The sequence below is a fragment of the Diceros bicornis genome, chromosome 31 (genome assembly GCF_020826845.1).
Source record: "Diceros bicornis minor isolate mBicDic1 chromosome 31, mDicBic1.mat.cur, whole genome shotgun sequence".
In the NCBI taxonomy this organism is placed as follows: domain Eukaryota; kingdom Metazoa; phylum Chordata; class Mammalia; order Perissodactyla; family Rhinocerotidae; genus Diceros; species Diceros bicornis.
The window spans coordinates 14,219,027-14,239,649 of record NC_080770.1 but is presented as its reverse complement, the minus strand read 5'-3'; the positions used below and the strand labels follow the sequence as shown (position 1 = coordinate 14,239,649).

The 20,623-nt window shown below is 36.1% G+C and overlaps 2 protein-coding genes across 2 annotated transcripts in view; both read right to left on the bottom strand.

The window, feature by feature from the left end:
- LOC131395032 (olfactory receptor 5AN1-like) overlaps positions 1-20,623 on the bottom strand; it is a 141,707-nt gene that overhangs the window by 53,998 nt on the left and 67,086 nt on the right. The gene's annotated exons all lie outside the window — the stretch shown is intronic.
- On the bottom strand, positions 16,771-17,733 carry LOC131395031 (olfactory receptor 5AN6-like). Its single transcript, XM_058526802.1, has one exon. It carries the CDS (start codon positions 17,731-17,733, stop codon positions 16,771-16,773), a length of 963 nt encoding a protein of 320 aa, XP_058382785.1.

Genomic DNA, 20,623 nt, shown 5'->3' with positions numbered 1-20,623 from the left:
AGATTTAATATCCATTTATGATAGAAACTCTCAAAGAAAAGGGTATAGAAGGAAAGTACCTCAATATAATTAAGGCCATAAATGACACACCTGCAGCCAACAACATACTCCATGGTGAAAAACTGAAAGATATTCCTCTAAGAATGGAAACAAGGCAAAGATGCCCACTCTCGCAACTCTTATTAAACATAATACTGAAAGATTCATTAGGCAAGGAAAAGAAATAAAATGTATCTAAATTGGAAAGAAAGAAGTAAAAACCTCACTGTTTGCCCATGACATGTTTCTATATATAGAAAGCCCTAAAGAATCCACCAAAAAACTATTAGAAATAATTAATAAATACAGAAAAGTTGCAGGGTACAAAATCAACATATAAAAATAGTTGCATTTCTATACACTAATAATGAAATAGCAGAAAGAGAAACCAAGAATACAATCTCATTTAAAATTGCAACAAAAAAGAATAAAATACCTAGGAAAATATTTAACCAAAGAGGTGAAAGATCTATACACTGAAAACTCTAAGCCATTGCTGAAAGAAAAGAAGAAGATGTAAAGAAATAGAAAGATATTCTGTTCTCATGTATTGGAAGAATAAAGATAGTTATAACGTCCATATTGTATAAAACTATCTGCAGATTCAATGAAGTCCTAATCAGAATCCCAGTGACATTTTTCACAGAAACAGAACAAAGAATCTTAAAATTGATATAGAACAAGAAAGGTGCTGAATAGCCTAAGCAATCCTAAGCAAAAGAAGAAAGCTGGAGGTTTCACACTCCCTGATTTCAAAATATACTACAAAGGTATAGTAATCAAAATAGCATAGTACAGGCACAAAAACAGACACACAGATCAATGGAACAGAAATGAGAGCTAAGAAAAACCCACACATCTACGGACAGCTAATTTTTGACAAAAGAGCCAAGAAGCTACAATGGAGAAAGGAAAATCTCTTCAATAAATGGTTATGTGAAAACTGGACAGCCTCGTGCAAAAGAATGAAAGTAGACCATTATCTTACACCATACACAAAATTAACTCAAAGTGGATTGAAGACTTCAATGTAAGACCTGAAACCATAAAAATATTAGTAGAAAATATAGGCAGTACACTCTTTGACATTGGTCTTAGCAGCATCTTTTCAAATACCATGTCTACTAAGGCAAGGAAAATAAAAGAAAAAATAAACAAATGGGACTACCTTAGACTGAAAAGCTTCTTCACAGCAAAGGAAACTCTCAACAAAACGAAGAGACAGTCCACCAACTGGGAGAAAATATTTGCAAATCAAATATCTGACAAGGGGTTAATATCCAAAATATATAAAGAACTCATGCTACTCAACAACAACAAATAAGCAACTCTTATCAAAAAATATGAGGATATGAACACACATTTTTTTAAAGAAGATATACAGATGGCCAACAAGCATATGAAAAGATACTAAAACCCACTAATTACTAGGGAAATACAAATCAAAATTACAATGAAATATTACTTCACACTCTTCAGAATGGACATTATTAAAAAAACAAGAAATCCCAAGTGTTGGAGACGATGTAGAGAACAAGGGACCCTCATACACTGATGGTGGGAATGTAAACTGGTGCATCCACTATTGAAAACATTATGGAGATTTCTCAAAAAACTAAAAATAGAAAAACTATATTATCCTGCTATTATACTTCTGGATATTTTTCCAAAGAACATGAAAACACTAAGTCGAAAAGACACTTGTAGGGGCCAGCCCATTGGCACAAGCGGTTAAGTGTGTGCGCTCTGCTGTGGCGGCCCAGGGTTCGCCAGTTTGGATCCCGGGTGTGCAGCGACGCACCGCTTGGCAAACCATGCTGTGGCGGTATCCTATATAAAGTGGAGTAAGATGGGCACAGATGTTAGTCCAGGGTCGGTCTTCCTCAGCAAAAAAAGAGGAGGATTGGCAGATGTTAGCACAGGGCTGATCTTCCTCACAAAAAAAGAAGAAAAAAAAAAAGACGTTTGCACCCCTATGCTCATTGCAGCACTTTTCACAATGGCCAAGTCTTGGAAGCAACCTAAGTGCATATCAATGAATAAATAGAGAAAGAAGATATGGTATATGCGTGTGTGTATATATATATATATATATATATATACACACACACACACACACACACACATATATGTATATATATATACACACACAGTGAAATACTACTCAATGAAATATATAAATATAATGAAATATTGCCATAAAAAAGACAAAGTTGTGCCATTTGCAACAACAGGGATGGACCTTGAGAGTATTATGCTAAGGAAAATAAGTCACAATGAGAAAGACATTTACCATACGACTTCAAACATATGTGGAAGATAAACAATCAAACACACAGATACGGATGACAGATTATTGCTTACCAGAGGGGAAGGCAGTGGACCGAGAGCAAAAGGGGTAAAGGGGCACATGTGTATGGTGACAGATGCAAACTAGACTTGTGGTGGTGAAAAGATGTAACCTATACAGAAGTGAAAATATAATGATGTACAACTGAAATTTATATAATGTTAACCAATGTGACCTCAATAAAATAAAAATTTAAAAAGAAAGAACCCAATGAATCTTCAGTGATAACATGTAAATATAATGACATCTGTTTTATAATGGTTTGTTCGAGTCTGAGTAATCTGGCAAAGCAACAGTCAGTGTTGCTGCACATATTGTTCTTCTTTTTAACCAGACCACAAAGACCACAACTTTATGTCCTACTTCAGACAGTGTAAAGAGGCCAGAGTTAAGAACCTTGCCTATCACAATATCTATTTCCTCCCCTGGCCCTTGAGGTTTCCTGGAAAATATTAGTGTTAAAGTAATTCAAACCATTCTACTCCAACCATTATATCACCCCGTACAACCATGAATCTCTAGGACATAAAATGTCGAACAGAAGCAATAAGAAGGAATGTACACTAGTTTTCCATATTAGATCTTTGTCCCTGCAATATTGAATATTCAATAACTCTATTATTACAATGAACTCTTACACAAGTCTTCTCACAAGAAACATATATATGCTTGAAATATCAGAAATGACTTGGTAGTGAGATCCCACTGGCTATGTCAACCAAGGATAAATTTTCCAGATTTTAGGTGGGAGAGAACGAGAAGCTTGAGTCCCACAATATCAGAAATTGCTATTGGCTTTTACATGAATTTTGAATACCATCTCCCATCAGAAATCCCCATTGAGCACTAGGTGCAAGAAATTAATTTATCAGACTCATAAGTAAATGACAATGAAGGGGCTGCATCTTTCTTTCCATTCATTTTGTGAATCAAATCACCTTTTCTTTCCTTAGACTACAGCTCGTGGAGATTAGGATGTAACCAAAAACTTATTAGATGATTAACATTGAAAAAGGCCTTAGATAAACATTAGCTTTCCCAGACTGCTCATCCCATGAGGCACAATCAGGCCAATTGTATAGCTTTCTTTCTGCCCAAAGGCACATCTCCACTCTCTGTTCATTCTCATTCTGGTCAGAAACACAGAACAAACATTGGTCACCACCATGTCTGTATTATGCTGCATCAAAATATTTGAGAGACAATGTTTTATACACCTCTGTTATCTCTCCTTCAATGTCAAAAATAGACTTGTGACAAAAGAACAAATAGAGATTTAAGAATAATTTTAAATATTGGTAAGAATTTAATATATGATAAAGTTAGTATTTTAATTTGATAGAGAGAGGATAAACTTGGTTCTGGCTGAGAAACCCACTCATATAAAACACATTTTTGAAATGCAATTGATAAACTGGGAAACATATTCACAAAATATAAAAAAGCCAATGTGGTAATGCCTTTAATATGAAAAGCATAAATCAGTAAGTGATAGGCACTCGTATATACTGATAATGCTTGCACAAAATGTTCTACTATTCTGGAGGAAAAAGCCTACTTTATATAGTCTCTCTCTCTCTCTTTCACACACACACACACACACACACACACCATGTGAGCCAACTACAATTGCCAAAAGTAATGAGTGGTAGGGTTTTGATTTTCTTCTCTATATTTATCTGCATTTTTTCAATTATCTACAACTCCTATATTCATAATAAAAAAAGTTATTAATATATAGATGCCCGTAGTAGTTAGCACAGAGAGAAGGAAAATGATGGAGAGAGAATGAAAGAGGAAGAATGACACATGGAATAGACTTTCCTGACTATTACCTACTGGCTGTGTGACACTTAGCAAGTTATAACCTCTCTCTGCCTCAGTTTCCTCATCTATAAATGGGGCTGATAATACTTACTATTTCATAGGGTTGCTACAGGCATTGAATGATAAAAAGTACTTAAAACAATAAGGACTTGGGGTTGGCCCCGTGTCTTAGCGGTTAAGTGTGCACACTCCACTACTGGTGGCCCGGGTTCGGATCCCAGGTGCACACTGACCCACTGCTTCTCCAGTCATGCTGAGGCTGTGTCCCACATACAGCAACTAGAAGGATGTGCAACTATGATATACAACTATCTACTGGGGCTTTGGGGAGAAAAAGTGAAAAAAAGGAGGAGGATTGGCAATAGATGTTAGCTTAGGGCTGGTCTTCCTCACCAAACAAAAATAAATATATAAAGGCACAACAAATGTTAACAATTATCATTCCTATCTGTGAAAACAAACAAGGCAAAACTAACACTGAAGTATCAAGGAGCTGTTCATAAAATTATTTCCTAAATTAGATAGTCTCTAAGCCTAGACTCAAGAATATTATTTATTTATGATTTTATTTATTTCTATCTTGTATTTTTCCATTATCTCCAACTCAGATGGATTGTAAACTCATGATGTCACTTTTTGTTTTCCACCACCAGTTTGTCCTGCACTGATGATACTCTATGTATGCAAAACATGGACTCATGGAGAGATTTTACTATTTACTGATAAGCATCTCATATACTAATGTTTATATAAATCAATAAATATATGTCAAACACATTAGGGAATAGTTCTTTCAGCTAGTTTTGGAGTGAAACCAAAAACATCTTATTTTTGTTTCATTTCAATTATGGTTTTATGAATGTTGAAATCTTTCTTGTCACTCTTAGAATAGAGTGCTGCCAATATAATTTATCAGATATTTTTTTCAAGATGAATTAGATTCAATGAAAATATTAACTCTCATGAACAACGTGCCTGAAACACCAACATAGTTGATCGATTCAGGGAAAATATGTCAAGTTTTTGATCAATTAGTTTCACTAAAATTCTTCACTTTGATGAGTGATATAAGCAACATGGTGGAATGAGCTATTCCCTTTATCTCTCCCCCTTTGAACTACAACTAAATGGACAATCATTGACCAATTGAGGAAACCCACACAGCACAACAGGATCCCTGAGAGACTCATTCAGCTATACATCTGAAGGGGGGTGGACTGGCCCTCCAGGAAGTGGTGGAGATAGATGAGCACTCCCCTGCCCTTTCATGGCAGCCTTGTTCACACTTGTGAATGATTTTCTGGCCAGTGCAAGTGCCCATGGTACTGCTGTGCCCCAAAAGTGGGAACCTGCTTAAAGGCAACTGTAGGAAGAGGCAGCAGCAGCCCTTAGCCCACTCATGGCGACCGTCCCTCTGGTGGGAAAGCCCACCATGCTGCTAAGGCCCCAAGGAGTGGCCCAGACTTGGTCCCCATGAGGAAGCCACAACTACAAAGCACAGCGGCCAGAATGACCACAAGAAGAGGAGGAAGCAGACCTATACATTGGGGCGAACACACTCCAAGCCAGTGCCAGTGCCCATAGTACCACTGCACCCTGAAAGTGGGAATACACCTTGTGGTGACTATGGGAAGAGGTGGTGGCAGCCATTAGCCCACTTGTGATCACTTTTTCAGCAGTAGGAGAGCCCATTGTGCTGCTGCAGCCTCAAGGAGTAGCCCAAGCCCGGACCCCATGAGGAAGCCATGCCTACTATGCACAGTGTGAAGAGGCAGTGGAACATCTACACACATGCCCGAATGCTTTCCTGGCCTGCACAACCACCCATAGTACCCCAAATTTCCAGCAGACAGGATGGGATCAGAAACACAGCTCCTGCTTCTCCTAGTTGTATCAGGTGGAATCTGCAACCTAATACTACCACAAACGTGACAACAAAAGATCAGTTTCTCAAACACCATGAGAAACCAAAACAATAATTCAGACCAGAAGGAAAATGATGATTATCCAGAAACCAACCCTGAAGGCACAGAAATTTACAATCTAAATGACAGAGAATTCAAAATAGCTGTCATAAAGGAATTTAATGAGTTACAAGAAAACTCAGAAAGACAGTTCAATGAGCTGAGGTATAAAATTAATGAGAAGAAGGAATACTTCACCAAAGAGATTGAAACTATAAAAAAAAGCAAGCAGAAATTCTGGATATGAAGAACACAATTAATGAAATAAAAATAATCTAGAATCCTTAAAAAATAGAGCTGATGTTATGGAGGAAAGAATTAGTGAGTTAGAGGATAGAAATAAAGAAATGCTACAGGTGGAGGTGGAGAAAAGACTAAGATTTTAAAAAATGAAAGAATTCTTTGGGAAATATCTGGATCAATTAGGAAAAGCAACCTAAGTATTATAGGTATTCCAGACAGCAAAGAGATGGAAAAAGGAGTAGAGAGCTTGTTCAAAGAAATAATAGCTGAGAACTTCCCAAACCTGGGGAAGGAACTGGATTTACAAATACATGAAGCTAATAGAACTCCTAATTACATCAATGCTAAAAGACCTTCTCCAAGCCATATAAAAGTAAAACTGGCAAAAGTCAATGACAAAGAAAAAATATTAAGGGGAGCAAGACAGAAGAAAATAATCTACAAAGGAACTCCTATCAGGCTTTCAGCAGATTTCTTGGCAGAAACTTTACAGTCTAGGAGAGAATGGAATGATATATTAAAATACTGAAAGACAAAAAGTTTCAGCCAAGAATACTCTATCCAGAAAAATTATCCTTCAGATATGATGGAGAAATAAAATCTTTCCCAGATAAACAAAATCTGAGGGAGTTCATAGCCACTAGACTTACCCTACAAGAAGTGATTAAAGATGCCCTCATACCTGAAACAAGATGGCAAAGGTCTACAAAACTTTTAGCAAGGAAATAAATAGACAGACAAAATCAGAAAACTGCAGCTTTCTTTCAGAACAAGGAAGCAAATATTCAATTATAACATAAAAGGTAAAGGCACAGAAAGCATCAAAATTAACCATAAACACTTCAGCTTACTCACAAACACAACACAAAACAGAATAATTTGTTACAACAATAACTCAGAAGGGGAAGAGAAAAGTGATGGAACCCGCTTAGGCTAATGGAGAGAAGAGACTATCAGAAAATATACTATGTCATCTATGAGATCTTTTATACAAACCTAATGGTAACTGCTAAACAAAAAAATCAGAGCAGAGCCACAATTCATAAATAAAAGAGAAAACTGAGAACATCTCCACAGAAAACCTCCAAAATGAAATGGCAGTCAAAAAGACAAAGGAAGAGAAACAAGAGAAACATAGAACAACCAGGAATCAAGAGAAGAAATGGCAATATTAGCTTCTCATATATCAGTAATTACTCTAAATGTAAGTGGATTGGATTCTCCAATCAAAAGACACAGAGTAACTGGATGGATTAAAAAATAAGACCCAATAATATGCTGCCTCCTAGTAACATATCTCGGATCTATAGACAAACATAGAGTGAAGGGATGGAAGATGATACTTCAAGTAAATGGTAAACAAAAGAAAGCAGTTGTTGCCATATTTATATCAGACAAAGCAGCCTTCAAGATAAAAAAGACAAAGGAGACAAAGAGGGTCATTATATAATGATAAAAGGGACACGCCACCAAGAGGACTTAGCGCACATGAATATATATGTCCCTGACACAGGAGCACCAAAGTATATAAAGCAACTATTAACAGACCCATTGGGAGAAATTAACAGCAACACAATAATAATAGGGGACCTCAACATCCCACTGACATCAAGGGACAGATCATCCAGGCAGAAAGCCAACAAGGAAATAATAGATTAAAACAAAACACTTGATAAGATGGACTTAATAGATATATAGAGAGAACATTCCATTCAAAAACAGCAGAATACATATTCTTCTCAAGTGCACATGGATCATTCTCAAAGATTAACAATATCTTGGGAAACAAGTCAAGCCTCAATAAATTTGAGAAGATTGAAATCATCCCAAGCATCTTTTCCAAGCACAATGCTATGAAACTAGAAATCAACTACAAGGAAAAAAAAAAAAAAACGAGAAAGTGACAAATATGTAGAGACTAAACAACATGCTACTGAATAACCATTGGATCAATGAGGAAATTAAAGAAGAAATTAAAAAATACCTGGAGACAAACTAAAATGAAATTAAACATACCAACTCGTATGGGATGCAGCAAAAGTGGTTCTAAGAGGGGAAGTCATAGAAGTGCAGGCCCACTTCAACAAACAAGAAAAGTCTCAAATAGGTAATCTTAAACTGCACCTAACAGAACTAGAAAAAGAAGAACAAACAAATCTCAAAGTTAGGAGAAGGAAGGACATAATAAAAATTAGAGAAAAAAAAATTGAAATAAAGACCAAAAAAAAAAACAAAACAAAAAACAGTGGAAAGGATCAATAAATCTAAAAATTGTTTCTTTGAGAAGATAAACAAAATTGAAAAACCTTTAGCCAGACTCACCAAAAAAATAAGAAAGAAGGCTCAAATAAATAAAATTAGAAACGATAGAGGAGAGATTACAACGGATACTGCAGAAACACAAAGGATTATAAGAGAATACAATGAAAAACTAAATGTCGACAAATTGGATAATCAGGAAGAAATGGATAAATTCTTAGACTCATACAACATCCTAAAACTGAATCAAGAAGAAATAGAGAATCTGAATAGAGCAAACACAAGTAAAGAGATTGAAAGAGTAATAAAAGTGTCCCAAAAAACAAAAGTCCAGGACCAGATGTCTTCTCTGGAGAATTCTACTGAACATTCAAAGATTTAATACCTACCCTCCTCAAACTATTCCAAAAATTGGAAGAAGATGGAACAGTTCCTAACTCATTCGATGAGGTCAACATTACCCTGATACCAAAACCAGAGAAGGACAACAAAAACAAGGAAAATTACAGGTCAATATTGTTGATGAACATTGATGCAAAAATCCTCAACAAAATACTCGCAAACTAAATACAGCAATACATTAAAAGGATCATACACCATGATCAAGACGGATTTATTCCAGGGACACACTGATGATTCAACATCTGCAAATCAATCAATGTGATACACAACATTAACAAAATGAGGAGTAAAAAACGTATGATCATCTCAATGGATGCAGAGAAATCATTTGACAAGATCCAACATCCATTTATGATAAAAACTCTCAGTAAAATCAATATAGAAGGAAAGTATCTGAACATAATATATCCCATATATGACAAACCACAGCCAACTTCGTACTCAACAGGGAAAAACTGAAAGTCATCCCTCTGAGAACAGGAACAAGACAAGGGTGCCCACTCTCACCACTTCTATTCAATATATTACTGGAGGTTTTACCAGAGCAATAAGGAAAGAAAAAGAAATCAAAGGAATCCAAATTGGAAAGGAAGAAAGGAAACTCTTCCTGTTTGCAGGTGACATGATTCTACATATAGAAAACCCTAAAGAATCCATCAGAAAACTATTAGAATTAATCACCATCTGCAGAAAATTTGCAGGGTACAAAATCAAGTTACAAAAATCAGTTGCATTTCTATACACTAACAATTAACTAGGAGAAAGAGAAATCAAGAAAACAATCCCATTTACAATCACAGCAAAAAGAATAAAATTTTTAGGAATAAATTTAACCAAAGAGGTAAAAGACCTATATGATGAAAACTATAAGACATTATTGAAAGAAATTAAAGAGTACATAAAGAAATGGAAAGATATTCCATGCTCATGGTTTGGAAGAATCAACATAGTTAAATGTCCATACTAGCTCAAGAAATCTATAGATTTAATGCATTCCAAACCAGAATCCCAATGACATTCTTCATGGAAATTGAGCAAACAAGCCTAAAGTTTATTTGCAACAATAAAAGACCTCAAATAGCCAAAGCAAACCTTAGAACAAAGAACAAAGCCGAGGCATCACAATTCCTGACTTCAAAATATACTACAAAGCTATAGTAATCAAAACAGCATAGTAATGACACAAAAACAGACACACAGATCAATGGAACAAAATTGACAGGCCAGAAATAAAACCACATATCTATGGACAGTTACTCTTTGACAAAAGAGCCAAGAACATACAATGGAGAAAGGAAAGTCTCTTCAATAAATGGTGTTGGGAAAACTGGACAGTGGACAGCCACATGCAAAAGAATGAAAGTAGATCATTATCTTGCACCATACACAAAAATTAACTCAAAATCGATTAAAGACTTGAATGTAAGACCTGAAACCATCAAACTCCTAGTAGAAAATATAGGCAATACACTCTTTGACATTGATCTTAGCAGCATTTTTCATATCATGTCTCCCCAGGCAAAGGAAACAAAAGAAATAAAAAGCAAATAGGACTATGTCAGACTAAAAAGCTTCTGCAAGGCAAATGAAACCATAAAGAAAAAGGAAAAGACAATCCACCAACTGGGAGAAAATATTTGTAAGTCATATATCTGACAAGGGGTTAATTTTCAAAATATATAAAGAACTCACACAACAAAAAAACAATCTGATCAATAAATGGGCAGAGGATATGAACAGACACTTTCTAAAGAAGATATACAGATGGGCAACAGGCACATGAAAATATATTCAATGTCACTAATTATTATTAAAATGTAAATCAAAACTACAATTACATATCACCTTATACTGGTCAGAATTGCTATAATTACCATGACAAAAGATAACGAATGTTGGAGAGGATGTGGGGAAAAGGGAACCTTCACACACTGCTGATGGGAATGCAAAATTGTGCAGCCACTATGGAAAACAGTATGGAGATTTCCCAAAAAATTAAACAGAAATATCATATGATCAAGCTATCTCATTACTGGGTATTTATCTAAAGAACTTGAAATCAACAATCCAAAGAGATTTATGCAGCCCTATGTTCATTCATTGCAGCGTTATTCACAATAGCCAAGATGTGGAAGCAACCCAAATGCCCTGCTATGGTTGAATGGATAAAGAAGGTGTGGTATATATACATAGAGGAATACTATTCAGCCTTAAAAAAAAAACCAGAATAGTCCCATTTGCAACAACACGATGGACCTTGAGGGTATGATATTAAGTGAAATAAGCCAGAAATAAAAATACAAATACTGCATGATTTCACTAATATGTGGAAGATAAAGTAATACATAGATAAAGAACAGATTAGTGGTTACCAGAGGGGAAGGGGGCCGAGAGTGTGTGAAAGATGTAAAGGGGCACATATGTACGTTGACAGATAAAATTTAGACTACTGGTGGATAGAACAATGAAGTCTATACAGAAATTGATAAATAATAATGTACATCTAAAATTGCACAATGTTATAAACAATTATGATCTCAATAAAATAAGTTTTAAAAATTCTTCACTTCTTTATTACACTCTAGTAATAGTGGCAGCCAAATTAAACATATTCTATGTAACTCATCATTCCCAGAAAAAAGTGAAGAGTTGTGGATTGTTTTACTTGTTCATAATAAAATTTATCCTAAAAATTGATGTTGTTAAAATTTGGTAAGCTAGAGGAAAAGAAAAAAATATTCTGAATATACTTGTTCTCTTTGATTAATAATCTGCTTGTGTTCACCATCTCCCAAGACAGTTTACAGAAGAAAAGGTGTCTGATGTAAATATTGGTTGGAGACATTACTGTGGGGATACAGCTAATCAAAACCTTTTCCAAATCTGATCTACTAAGGACGTGGCCATTTGCAAGTTTGTGCAGGTAGAAAATCAGGCTAAGAAATCCAGGAATGTTACTGAATGAAGAAGAACAATGCAGCAAAGAAGGATAAAAGGGAAAGTTAGACCAACACTATCTGTGCTTAGAGTAGAGCATCTCTATGCTAGTGTCTCCAGACCCCCAAGGTCTTCAAAATGACAATGGACAGCTATTTGGAGTGTTTCAAAAGACCAACAAAATTGCACATATATACTTTGTTGTATCATTATGGAATGACCAGGTTGGCTTTTGCTACCCAGAAATTTTGAATCAAAACTATATACTGAAATAGAAATCAAATTAATTACTATTGTATAAAAACAGAATACCCAAAGGAAATATTAAATTAAAAAGTGTCGTGGAATGGATAATGTTGGGAAACATAGACAAGCCATTTTATCTTAATTAATTCCTCTGAAATTCAGTAAATTAATATTTTTGAATCAGTGCTCAATTATTAACTTCTACAGTCTGTTAGGCTTTAGAGACACTGTCTCATTAGATTCTAGAAGATTCTATTATCTCCAATTTACAGATGAAAAACAGATATTAACACAGATCAAAGTCATATACTTAACAATTTGAGAACTAGAACTCAACATCTGTCCCTCACCTCAAAGTAATACTTGACATTTTAGTTTAGAAGTCATTATTTTCACTGAAGTTCAGAGAATTTTAGTAAGAGAAAGAGAACCCAAGGAAGAGCCCTACGTGGAGGGTGTAGAAGTGAGAGGGAGGGAAGAGTTAAAAATGAGAGACTTAGGACCATAACCTTGCTCCATGTAGGTCCTACTGGAAGAATCACACCGATATCAAGATAGCAAAGAATCCACTGTTCTCTATAAATTTTGCCCTCTGACCTTGACCCAGATTCTCCAGGAAGACAGAGATCTTGCCAAAGGTTGAAATTGCTTATTTCTTTTCCAACAGAATTATCCAAGTGGGCCCTGTTGAACTCCAAGTTGGGTGTTGTGGCCATGAAATTGGCTGTCCATTCACCACCAGAGAGATGGCCACAACCGGAGATCCTTGTAAATGTTTTATTAAGGTAGCAGTGAAAGGAGAATAATTAGGGAGAAAATCTTCCAGATACTTTCTCTTTGGAGTCATAGTTGTGATGGCTTTTCTCCTCTGACAATTCCATGCCCAACTTTCCCATGTCTCTTCTGATTCAATTCCCCACTTCCCCATGGTCCTATTATGATCTCATGATTACAGACTTTCTTTTACTTGAAACTTGAACTCAAATGAACTTGAAGTCATTTGAGCTCGAAAGGACCTAGAGATCATCTAGTCCAATACCATTATTTTTAAGATGAGGATCTTGAAGTCAGAGGAGCAAAGAGATTTGCTCAAGATGACACACCTGACTGGTAATATAGCCTGACAACAATAAATTACATATGTGAACACTTCCTTGTTTACAAAGCACTTTTATTTTACATAGATACATTTTCTCAATTCTCTGACCTGAATCAATTATTACAGCAGTCCTGTGAGGCAGACATGGCATGACTTCCTATGCAGAAGTAAAGAAATCAAGTCAATGAGGAATAAATAAAACAAATCCATGACAAAGTCACAACTTATGGTAGTTACAAACATGGGCATTGATATCAGCCAATCTGGGTTGAATGCTAGCTTTCCACTTGCTCGTTGTGTGACCTTGAGCAAATTAACCTCTCCAAGCCTCAGTATGATTACCTATACAATGAGGCTGATAGTAGTAGTGCTGCATAGAGTAGCTCTTCCTAGAATGAAATCACATAATACTTACAAATCACTTGTCAGACTGCGAAGTACACAGTATGCCTTCTATTAATATTAGGTGCAATTTATGTGTTCTGAATTGGAGTTCTTTCCAACATATTATGCTGCACTACTAATACATCATTAAAAATATCTACTTAAAATCATTCTCATAAATGTTTTCAGCGATTTTTTTTTTTTTTTTTTTAGATTGAGCTGATCTAACCGGCCATTATAGGGATACAGGTATGTTTTTAGGAAGGTCTCCTTCTTGGTTTGATCTGCTTCAGCTAACTTACTTCTAGGGAGAAAGGGATGGGTGGGGCAATGAGTTAATTATTTAATTTAACTCTTGTTAATAGGTTAGTAGTCATATATTCCCCCTTGTAAGAACTGTAATAATTTAAGCTTTTTAAAGATATGAAACTGAAAGTATAGAATTTGGGTGCCATGGTCAAGCAACGGTGGACATGATTCTGGTCAGCAAGAATCACTCATGTTCCACAAACGACACTTTGTGGGATTCGACATGGATTGTTCCTACAGTGGGAAGACTTCCATATGCCCAAAGATTCTATCTGTAAAATGGGGATAGTTTCTCACCTGCCAACTTCACATGGTAATAGAAAAAAATCACATCTGTGCAATGTAACTACTGAAATGTGAAGTATTATATAATACCTACATAATATATAAGAGGTTTTGTCCATAAACTCTTGTCTTAAAAATAAAGCCTATATTTATTTATTTATTTTTTAATTTTTTGTTTATTGCAGTAACATTGGTTTACGACATTGTAAAAATTTCAAGTGTACATCATTGTACTTCTATTTCTGCATAGATTACATCATGTTCACCACCAAAATACTAATTACAACCCATAACCACACACATGTACTGAATTATCCCTTTCACCCTCCTCCCTCCCCACTTCCCCTCTGGTAACCACCAATCCAACCTCTGTCCCTATGTGTTTGTTTATTGTTGTTATTATCTACTACTTAATGAAGGAAATCATACGGTATTTGACCTTCTCCCTCTGACTTATTTGACTTTGCATTATACCCTCAATGTCCATCCATTTTGTCACAAATGGCTGGATTTCATCGTTTCTTATGGCTGAGTAGTATTCCATTGTGTATATATACCACAGCTTCTTTATCCATTTGTCCCTTGATGGGCACTTAGGTTGCGTCCAAGTCTTGGCTATTGTGAATAACGCTGCAATGAACACAGGGGTGCATGTACCTTTACAGATTGGTGTTTTCAAGTTCTTTGGATAAATACCCAACAGTGGAATAGCTGGATCATATGGTAGTTCTATCCTTGATTTTTTGAGGAATCTCCATACTGTTTTCCATAGTGGCTGCACAAGCTTGCACCCCCACCAGCAGTGTATGAGAGTTCCCTTCTCTCCACATCTTCTCCAACACATGTTGTTTCCTGTCTTGTTAATTATAGCCATTCTGACGGGCGTGAGGTGATATCTCATTGTAGTTTTGATTTGCATTTCCTTGATAGTTAGTGATTTTCAACATCTTTTCATGTGTCTGTTGGCCATCTGTATATCTTCTTTGGAGAAATATCTGTTCAGGTATTTTGCCCATTTTTTAATTGGGTTGGTAGTTTTGTTGTTGTTGAGATGCATGAGTTCTTTATATATTTTGGAGATTAAGCCCTTATCAGAAGTATGGTTTGCAAATATCTTCTCCCAATTGTTAGGTTGTCTTTTCATTTTGTTGATGGTTTCCTTTGCTGTGCAGAAGCTTTTTAGTTTGATGTAGTCCCATTTGTTTATTTTTTCTATTGTTTCTCTTGCCCCGTCAGACGTGGTATTTGAAAGGATGTTGCTAAGACCGATGTCGAAGAGCGTACTGCCTATGTTTTCTTCTAGAAGTTTCACAGTTTCAGGTCTTACATTCAAGTCTTTAATCCATTTGGAGTTAATTTTTGTGCATGGTGTAAGGTAAGGGTCTACTTTCATTTTTTTGCATATGTAAAACCTATTTTTAAATTTTCTTTAAATTCTCTAGGTTGGACTCTGAGTCTCCATGGTACCCCCAAGTCTGGTCTCTCTGCTACTCCCTGGCCCTGGAATACCTGGGAGACTCAGAATTCTGGGACTTGGACTATGCCTCTCTAGACACACCAGAACAACCTTTGTTACTGAGTCTTGCATAGTCTCTTGGAAGCTATTATAGGGCATACCGCAGGCCATCTATGCCCAGAAATTGATGACTTTGACTTCTTTCTAGCCTCTGAGAATCTCCTCATCTTTTGACCTTAAAAGTGCCCCTTCTTACTGCCGTTCCTTTCCCCCATCCGTTTTCACAATTTTCTTCACAAGAAGGTTCAAGGAGTAAAATGGAAGAAACAAGTTTATTTTGGGATAAAGCCAGATCATTCTTTCTCCCTTTCTTCTCCCTTTCCTCTCCTCTCCTCTCCACCGGTTCACTCCCTTTCCTGCCTATCTGGTCCTCTCTCTCTCTCTCTCTGTCTCACTTTCCATCTCTCTTTCTGTGCTCTTCCTTCTCATACTCACTCTCTCTCTCTGTTTTGGATTAAGATTATAAAGTTTTCTTTTTAAATTGTTTTTAATTTTTACATATTTAATTTTATGCATTATATTATTTTATTTTATTAAAATATATATAAATGATTAACAATCAAAAATAAATAAAATATATTTTTTAAATTGTAGAGGAAAGAACTGTATGTGTGGCTTTCTAGGGTTTTGCCACTTCTCTACCTATAATATCTATCAGAAACTCTGTTCTGAAAACATAGGATTTAATGTACATGGCTCTAATCATGAAAATAGGCCTTTTAAACTGATTTCAATTCTGGTGACCCTGCCTCAGACAGATCAGTTGGTGGTGACAGCTAAACACCAGGAATCAAGGAGCCAAGTTTTCACTTCTCTCTGCCTAGCCATTTTGTGACCTAAGAAATGTTACTTATATATTCTTACTCATGTCTTCCTTGTAGGGGAAATAACACTAGCACAAATATTATTCTTACTGAGGTAAATGTATTGCCCTCTTTACCATCCTCTTGAGGGCTTCTTTGATCTCCTTGTTCCTCAGACTATAGATAACAGGGTTTAACATAGGGATAAGGATAACATAGAACACTGACAGCAACTTATCCTGCTTCTCAGAGTGGCTAGAGCTGGGATGTAGGTACACAGAGAGGCCTGTTCCATAGAAGATTGTCACAACTGCCAGGTGGGAGGTACAGGTATTGAAGGCCTTGGCACTACCTTTGACAGAGGATATTTTTAGGATGGAAGATGCAATAAATCCATAGGATAAGAGAATAACAAGGAAAGAACTGAACCCAACAAAAATAGATTCCAGAAAAAGAATCATGTGGCTGATGAAGGGATTGGAACAAGACAAGGAAATGATATGGGTTATGTCACAAAAGAAAGTTGGAATGATATTGGGGCCACAGAAGTAGAGACAAAAGCAAGGTACTGTTTGGACTATGCTACCAAGGAAACCACTCCCATAGGCCCCAGCAATCATCATCTGACAGAGACCAGAAGCCATGATGGCTGAGTACTGCAGAGGCCTACCAATAGCAACATATCTGTCATAGGCCATGGCGGCCAAGAGGTAGCACTCAGCGTGCGCCATCCAGGACCCAACAAAGTACTGGGTGGCACAGGAAATGAAAGAAATAGTTTTTTTCATTTTTAAGAAGTCTGAAAGCATCCTTGGTGTGGCAGAAGAAGAATAGCAGATGTCTATAAATGACAGGAAACTGAGGAAAAGGTACATAGGTGTGTGCAGATGGGAGTCCATCCTGATTAGGATGATGAGACCCAGGTTCCAGATTAGGGTCACAAGGTAGATCCCTAGGAAGATAGGAAAGAGGATAAACTGCACCTCTTTTTTATCTGACAGTCCCAGAAGAACAAACATGGCCACAGTAGTGTAATTTCTATCCCCTTCCATGGACCTCCTTAGTACCATCTGCTGAGAAAAAGAAGAGAGAAGGAAATGGTTTCAGTCTCAAAAGTAGCAAGAAATACTCTTCATTCCTTTGTAGTCTGCAACTGATTAAATATACATCGTAATCATCAATGTTGAGTTAATCTGTGTCTTCCATGTATAATCACCAAACTGAACTGAAAAATTCCCATGTATAAATATTATCATTATTTCTGGGGACAGAAGAAAATAAATGGAAATAGTTAGCACATTATCACATAAAATATCTTAATTTCATGATTTCCCATTCCAGATTTTACAAATATATGAGAATTGGAAATAGACTAAATTAGGAAAATACTGTCATCACTTGATATGGTGAAACAGTATGATTCTGATAATACCAGCGATGGCTCTGATATTGATTCAATGCCTGAAGAATATCCTGAATCATCTTGGGGCTCATATATCAAATGAAAGCAGTAAAGTAGGTGCTCTTTAAAATCTTGAGTACTAATATTCAGTTAATCTGTAATCAGGGATGGTGGACAAATCTGTAACTGCCTTTCTGCTTTCATAAAGCCTGGAGAGATATAAGACTAATGTAACGGGATTGTGGGAAGAGTCACACACCAAGATATTGCTTGGAAATGGATGCGACTTAACTAACTTTTGACTCTAGGAAGGCTCCTGAGAAGTTAGATAAGACAAAGTTGAAAAAGCCATTATGCTCCCTTCCTTGAAGGTGTAGATTTTTCTTTCCTCAAATCAGATTCTTATGATTTAAATTATCTAGGACAGTGATTTTGATCTTCCTTGGGTCAGTGATACATTTTAAAATGTCAGGAACTCTGTACTCTTTACCAAGGAAACTGCAACTCTTTACCCCCTTACTTACGGTTTTATTGGATTCTCAATCACTGTCAATTCTATTCACAGTTCCAAGGCTAAAGACTTCTCCTACAAAGTAGAGTGACTTGAACTCATGGAATGGTTAGGATGCTTAGGCAATGGGCATGAGGATTAGGAAACTGAGGCAGGATTTCTGGAAATTCTTTCTCTTTTTCTCATTGGAGTCAGTCCAGGGAAGGCAAGCACTAAATCTTCAGAACAAATGGTAAATAACCAAAAGAATATTTTGCATCAGTCACTGCAGCCACTCTTCAAGATGCGATAGCTGTCATCTCTTTTTTTTTCAGCTGAACTCAAAATAGAGAGTAAATCATGGGAAGCTGTGAAAGGTAGAAAATAGGTGTCAAGTGTTGCCTGGGAGTTGTGCATATGGTAAAAGTAGAACTGTTGCAGATTTCCCTGGAGAAAAGCTGTGACATTAATGGAATAAACTATGTCTACGAACTACAAAAATTTGTCAGCATTAGCCATCCAGAATGTCTTCTTTCTCTCCAACCATTTCCCAGCCTCTTATTTCTAAAAATGTATAAAAAGGGAAAATCCCCAGAGAAGCATAAGACTATAGCCCGAGAAGTAAGGTAGAAGGGTTCATTTCCCAAAATCAGATCAGTTATTGCTCCATGGTGTGTGCTTTGAGAAGTATTCTGAAGGAATGAAGAAATTAATTAGAAAAGAGAATCAAGATTTGTCATCAATATGGAAGAAGAAATGGTAGCAGACAGACTATGTATTTACCAAACCAGACTTAGATGTGGTTCTTTCCAAATTGAGACTCAATGGAGGGAGAATTTTGTGAGAATAAAGCGGAAAATTACATCTTATCATTATCACCATCATCATCATAACTGATAATCATGACAAAAAAAGATTTATTGACCAGCTACAATATGTACTGATCTTCTCCATCTACTCCTGGAGATATTCACAGCTTCCTCTAATATTCGTTCATAAATGGTAGCTTTAAGTCTGGTCTATCAAACACAGATTGTACTTTGAAAATTGCCTCTATGTTTCTATTATGTGTCTCTGGAATCCCAATTAGATACATGTTGAATCTTGTTGCTCTACCTTCCACATCACTGAAACGTCTATTTTTTGTATTTCTCTACTGTGTTCTGTTTAGTTTTGAAGATTTCTCTTCCAGTAAATTTGTTCTATCATAAGTTGTGCTAATTGGCTGTTTAATTCATCCATTGATTTTTTAATTACAATCATAATATTTTGTTTTCTCTCTAAAACCTCCACTTTGTTCTTTACCCGAATGGTTAACTTTGATAGTCTCTTATTGTTTCATCATACTTTCCATAATATCCCTTATTTAAACATTTTAAACATGCTTATTTAAATTATTATTAATGAACAATATAAAAACATAGTTTTGGAAATCTGATTCTATAGTTTGATGTTATTGCTCACTCTTACTTAGGTGTCTTGTTTATTTGTGAGCCCAGTGATTTTTTTTAAAGTTCACGTTTCTTTAAAATTTATCCGTGGGAATCATTGGTGCTTGAGTTTAAAATGTGTAGGTTTAGAAATAATCTATATTTCTGGGCAACACCAACCCAGAATCCCTTTAAACAAAAATTTTGTATTGGTGTTTTTTGGCATCACAATAGTGATAATATTTAGGCTGCATATCTACAGAAGGAGATGGATGAGTTAAGAAATTATCAGGGGAAGGACTGATATCAGCAACATAGCAGTGAAAGGCATTCCTCCTTTTCGTCCAGCTTTAGTAATAATGAATTGGACATCTATCCAAAAACAAAAACACCTTTGTGTGAGTTGTAGTATCCAGCACCATATGCCAAGGGAATCTTGCCTACCTGTGCATCCAGTAATAGGTAGACAGACCTTAGTATAGGGTACAAAGAGAGCAGGAGCCTGCGAACCTGCCCCAACACATCTTGACCACGGTCAAGGAAATTCCGGAGAGTGCTGAATTGGGTAGGCAACCATAAATGAGAGAGACTTTGTAGAAGCCTGCCTTCCTGAGTGAGGATTCCAGCACATTATTGGA